This window comes from Mus caroli, chromosome 9 (assembly GCF_900094665.2).
Source record: "Mus caroli chromosome 9, CAROLI_EIJ_v1.1, whole genome shotgun sequence".
NCBI classification, from domain to species: domain Eukaryota; kingdom Metazoa; phylum Chordata; class Mammalia; order Rodentia; family Muridae; genus Mus; species Mus caroli.
Genome location: NC_034578.1, coordinates 91,376,668 through 91,382,918, shown reverse-complemented (window position 1 = coordinate 91,382,918; position 6,251 = coordinate 91,376,668). Strand labels below are relative to the sequence as shown.

Genomic DNA, 6,251 nt, shown 5'->3' with positions numbered 1-6,251 from the left:
AAAACCAGAGGTTCCCTGGGGTTTGGAGCTTGAGAGCCCTAGAACATTCAACTCATTTTGTTGGTCAGAGCAAATAGCCAGGGGGAACAGAAAACAACCTTTGCTTTCTGCTGGGAAGAGCTACATGCATGTTTAGAGAAAAACTATGGTAGCCATCTTTGGAGATGGCTNCATTAGATGACTTAATCTAGTGAGGTCACGGCTTATGTATAGAGACTGGAGAGGGAGGCACCAGTTCATTCTAGAGATGCCAGGAAAGCCTTCCCAGAGTTTGACTTGAGCCTTAGATGACACTGATGCTTCGGGATGTAAACACATGAGAAAGATGAGCAGAGGGACTTCCAGGAATAGGCAGCAACATTGCTAGAAGTTCTGGGGTGTCAAAGAGCAGTGCCAGACACCCTGAAGTACAGTGTTGTGTATTNAGGGGCCTCTAGGCAGTGGTGCACTAAGTTGTTTAATATACCATTTTGTTTTGACATGGGAACACTTTTTTCCATAAAATTATTTATTATTTTACATTTAAAAGTGCTGTTTCTTCTCTGTTTTTTGAAGGATTCAAAAGCCTATTTCCACCTGCTTAATCAGATTGCTCCTAAAGGCGACCGAGATGATGGGCCTGCCGTAGCCATTGATCTTTCAGGATTTAATGTAAGTGAATTTCTAAACTTGTTTTATGTACTGTAGTAAGAGTAAACATGACATAAAATTTNTCAGTTTTGAGTACATACTTCAGTGGCATTCTGTTTATTTTTCNTTCTGTGCAGCCATCACTACTGTCTCTTTTTAAAAGTGTACCCTTTTCTTGATCTCATGGTGACACTGAGATCCAGCAGTGACCACCCACTCCCCCAATGGTGACATTGTATCCATCCAACAGTGGCCACCCAGTCCTCCAATGGTGACATTGTATCCATCCAACAGTGGCCACCCATTCCCCCAATGGTGACATTGTATTCATCCAACAGTGGCCACCCACTCCCCCAATGGTGACATTGTATCCATCTAGCAGTGCACACCCATTCCACCAATGGTGACATTGTATCCATCCAGCAGTGACCACCNACTCCACCAATGGTGACAGGGTATCNATTTTGGTGCCTGCATTGGTAACTTTTCATTGCTTACTAGAAGTGACTATCACTTTCTNTGATCTCACTGTTTGTTGCTTATTGCTTCTTGTTTGTTTGAGACAGTTTTAATATATAGCCCAGGCTGGCCTGGGACTCACTTTGGAGTCCTGCTTGAGCCCCTGAGTGCCAGGATTNTAGGGTCACCAGGATACCCTGCATGTTTTCCTTCTTTTCAACTGCAGGTACAGAGGATGAGACAGGTTGCCCTTGCTTTTAATGCTCTCATGATGGTCCACAGAGCGGCTTACTGTTTGTTACTGTTGAAACTGTAACAAACTTCCCATCACACAATGCAACAGTAGTATCAGCTATGATGGTGACATTTTCATCTAATGCATTAGTTCCCTGCTCACTGGTCTGCCTTACCTCAGCATGCAAACCCCATGTTCCTCGCTCACTGGCTTCTCTTTAATACCTTCTCTTCAACAGCTTCCCTTCCATTGGACATTTTCCTTACAGGTCTGAAATCCTCGCTTCCTCTTTAACTTTGTATGAAGCTCATCATTTTGAATGTAACTCCTAGGACCTGCTTCATATCTGAGATCTCTTAGCTCACATTGTCATCTGTCGTCATACGGACCCTTGTCCTTCATTTGCTCTTCTGTTTGGTCATTTGGCTCATTTTCTTTCCAGGAATTTGCAGTTTTGAGGGGTGCTATTCTTTTAGCTTTCTCTTTAAAAANTTTTATTTTTATTTTATATGTGTGGATGTTTAGTCTGCATGTATGTCTGTGCACCATGTGAGTTCCTGGTACCTGTGGAGGCTAGAAGAGAGCAGCGGATCCCATGGAACTGGAGTTACAGATAGTTTTGAACCTTCGTGTAGGTGCTGAGAATCAAACACCGGCTGCAGATGAACAGCTATTGCTCTTAACAACTGAGTCATTTCTCCAGTGCCCCAAGAGACTTTAAAATATTTAAAACAAATAAGGAAGTTGATTCGTGGTTCTTTCAGAGTCTGCTATTACTTGATGTATTTGTGGAAATGAAACTGCTTATAAATAGTATATTTATAAAATTATATCAATAAAAGTTTAATATTGACCATTCTTGTTTTATTTCTTGGTTTAGGAGAAAAACGACCTGAAGCGTGCTGGATTTATGCTCCAGGAAGCGGATAAGCTTGGCTGCAGACAGTTTGTCACTCCCGCAGATGTGGTTTCAGGGAACCCTAAGCTAAACTTAGCCTTTGTAGCGAATCTTTTTAACACATACCCATGCCTACACAAGCCTGACAATAATGACATTGATCTCAACTTACTGGAAGGTAGGTTCTTTCTGCTTTGAGTTGACTCGTTCATTTATTACTGTGGTAATGTCCTACTTCACTGTCCTGGGTGGGGGACTCTGGTGGGAGATGTGATGATGTGTGTGTCCAGAAGTGAAGTCACAAAAAGTTCAAATGACCAAAGTATGCTTGCCGGTAAGAAAAGCCTGGAATAAATTGTACTTAGCTGCCATTTCTCCATTAGAGTTAAGGGGAAACTGGCAGAGAGTTAAAGGATTCTCCTGAATGATTCTGTAATGTAGCTCTATCACCGATGGTGAGAATGAGTTATCTATTAGAAAAAGTAATCCTCCTTGCTAGCATGTTCCGTGTGAACGCAGGCCTGGCTTCATTGTTGCTCTTTTTAATGTTTGTAGAGTACATGAAAGATGATCATATTGATTACTTGTGTGTAGGTGGTTATCTGTCTGATAATATAATACTTTCCTGTTTTGCTTCATGAAATGCAGATTTGACCCCTCCTAATGTAGGTACTGTATTTAGTTCTTTTCTATATCCTATAAATATATCCATTCTGCGTTTTCCTTTTACTAGTGGCATTTATTCTTCCCATCTGGGTTGATAGTTACTGCTTTGCATTCTCATGCTCTGTTGTCTTACTATGCCTACAGAATGAATGACTGCAAGCAAGAAATGCAAATGGGATTTAATCACATAGAGCAAGGCTTTGATTATGTTCACTCTACCTAATTTGCCTTCTAGAATGATGGGATATGGCGGCAAACATATTAGAAACCAGTTTTAGCAATTAGACTTCATGGTTTGATGTGAAGTCTTTGTCTCTCTCCCGTGACAAATCCTAGCTTTTTATCATATGTCTTTGAAAGAATTTATGGGTCACAACACATTTNATTTCATACTCTTNGTTACATATTCTAAATGTCATTGAAGCTTACAATCTATGAATTGTCTTAATGGCAAAAGCGTTCTCTATAACTAGTTCTTTCTCCTCATCTCTGTTACTTAGATTGTCTGCCANTCTCCTCCATTCTCATATCCTCACCCATTCGAACACCATTCATTCATACTGAAATGAAGAGTGAAAGCAGTGGTCCAGAGGACTGTGGGAGGGAGAGCCAACCCTGAGACTTAGTTCCCCCATTTAGGAAGCTAGGAGGATTTTACATCTCAGTGTGTGCTCTCCACAACCCATTTCTACTGTCCTCCCTGTGAGATGGAGTGAGTGAGTCGACTTCGTAGTCTTACCTTGGGCTGTCCCACTAGAGTTCCAGTGGCCTATCACTGTGTGATTTCAGTATCACAACTAATGACATTTCAGATTTTAAAAAATTATATTTGAATCATAATGATAAAAAGTTAAATATATAATTATATAATTAATCTAATACACTGTTTCTGAGAGTCTTGTCAAATAACTACTATATTCTCTACAAAATACATCACTGAGTAAAAATGACAAAAACATAGATTTCATTTGTTTTTTAAGCAGAGAAAAGAATTAGAGTTAAAAAACCAGAACTAAAAAATTCAGCTAAAAAGGAAGACTCTTTTTTTNTGAGTCTGGAAAATTTCAAAATCCCTGTGTGTCTTACAGCAGAAGGCATTGTTTAGAGTGGCATATGAGAAATGGTCTGCTTTTTATAGTTACTGAACTCTTTGCTAAATACCCTTCCCAACTTGCTCGCTCTCCTCTTTGTCATGTGTGGGTTTCTTGGCTGGTGTTCAGCATGCTTTTGAGAGTTTTCAGTGTGAACATGGTTGCTACATATTTCCACTAGTATTTCCTACACCTGATAAAATACTGTGGGGAATATCTATCAACCCTCTCTCTTTAGAACATATGTATGTCCTGACAAAGCTACCAACGATGACTCGACTTGGACAGTCATTGGATTATTTTCTTCTGTAAATTTGTTTTGACAGATCTTTATGAAAGTTTGACCTTATCACATCCCAAATTCATATGCTAGTATGTCTCATTGGCAGAGAATGTTTGCCTCTAGGGAACTACTGAAGTTTAAAAGCCCAATCAAGTCGTCCTTCATATCAAATTGTGCCAAACGCATACGCTGCATACAGGGAGACATCCTGAGACTTCAGCTGTGATGAAAGAAAATGCATACACCATATAGTTAGGAAGACTTTGTTCAAATCATGTTTCCACCATTTAATATCTGAGTAACATCTGCNAGCCTTGGTCTGGTTTTCATATCATATATATTATAACTAATAATATTGATTCTGAAGAATCACAGAGGAAGCTTGATGTGATCACGAATCAAAGTACTTACTCGGCAGCATGTGCTTAGTAACGGTCAGGATGGGAGAAGAAAAACCCATTCCAGTGAGCGTGGAGTATGGCATTTCTTCCTCTGTCTTCTTAATAACATACTTTAAAAATATATACTTGTATTGAAACTTTTGCCCATTTGACTTGGAAATTAAAACGAATATTTTATAGTGCTTTCAGCAACCTTAGAAATTAAGATTTTTTAGCTACACAGTTGCCTTGGTTGTCTAACGATCTGAAAGCATTTTTAGCCTGCAATACATATGTTTTCNCAATGCTTTACTGTGGCTCCTGCACCAATGCATAGTGCTTGTAGCTTTGAGCATCTGTTTACCAAGATGACTTAAGTGGCACTGGGTAAATAAATGCTCACTTAGAGAAGTCTATTTTACTTTCCATGTGTTAAAAAGTCAAAATAACTTAATTAGTTGAGAACAGGGAAAAAAATACAAAACTCCAAAGCTTATAATAGTTTTCAAACTTTAGAAATGTAAACTTAATGTCTTTTTAAATATCTATTGCATCAACAGTTTCAATGGACTTTGAGTATCTTAATCAAAATTGTAACATTCCATCTTTTGTAGTTTAGAAACATAACTTGGATTTTCCTAACTAGAAGCAATGTAAATGTTTTCTAGTTACTGAAGAAGAATGTATCTTAATACCATATCAGTAAGTTAGAGAAAGACCCAAAAGACACATGCAAGTCATGTGAGTCAAGCATTGAACATAACGTGCTTATGCTATGTCATGTAGGAAACAGTTCAGGGATTTTAATTTGCACAACTCAGTTTCACTTGGCTCTTCGAGAAAAGATTCCCCCCGTCAACTGTTTATTATAAAGTAGTTTAGCAGGAAAGACAGACAGATCAGTTGATTTTTGAGACCAGAAGGACAATTTAAATGAGAAATTATTTGATTAATAAAACTAGAATTACTGATTTTGCTAAGTGTTAGATAATAGCGGTAAGGATCTACATGGAAATAGAGTGAAGAGTTTACTTCCTGAATAGTTGATAGAAATAACAGAATCACTTACATTGTACAGGGCTTTGGTCCTTTGTGGACATGCAGGTTCATATTCTGTGATACTTAGTTTGAAGTTGACTATAGAGGTGACTGAGAGTCATGGAGTTCAGGTGGTTATAAATTTCTATGCCAAGTGGCACTGCAAGTCTCTTGCAGACCAAACTCTGGAGTGACCCACACTGGCCTGTGTGTAGAAGTGATTAGGTTTTATTTAGCCTTGGAGAGTTTGGGAATAAGATAGTTTCTAAGTTATTTTATTGTCCCCCAGCTTTGTGAAAGACTAAGAAGAAATCTAGTCACTTAGGACAATTTACTCTCAGTAGATTTCTCTAAGTCAGATATGGCAAGGAGAGCTCCCATCTCNCTCCAGGTTGTGTATGCCATGCTCATGGTTGTGTTTTTGTTTTGTTTTGAAATCTATGGTGTACACCCAGGGAGACAGGCTAAACCATTGAGCTTCTCTATGGGGTCCAGGAACTTACTGTGATGAAATGTACCTCAGAACAAAATGACATGACATGGGTGGTCTGTGTTCCTCAGGAATTTTCAA

The 6,251-nt window shown here is 38.9% G+C and overlaps 1 protein-coding gene across 1 annotated transcript in view; it reads left to right on the top strand.

Moving 5' to 3' along the window:
* The window catches only part of Pls1 (plastin 1), a 29,345-nt gene that overhangs the window by 13,834 nt on the left and 9,260 nt on the right, over positions 1 to 6,251 (top strand). Inside the window, exons 7-10 of the mRNA XM_029481983.1 lie at positions 11 to 59; positions 556 to 651; positions 2,205 to 2,400; positions 3,389 to 3,484. Coding sequence (XP_029337843.1) covers positions 11 to 59; positions 556 to 651; positions 2,205 to 2,400; positions 3,389 to 3,484 — 437 coding nt within the window. The remainder of the gene's footprint in view (positions 1 to 10; positions 60 to 555; positions 652 to 2,204; positions 2,401 to 3,388; positions 3,485 to 6,251) is intronic.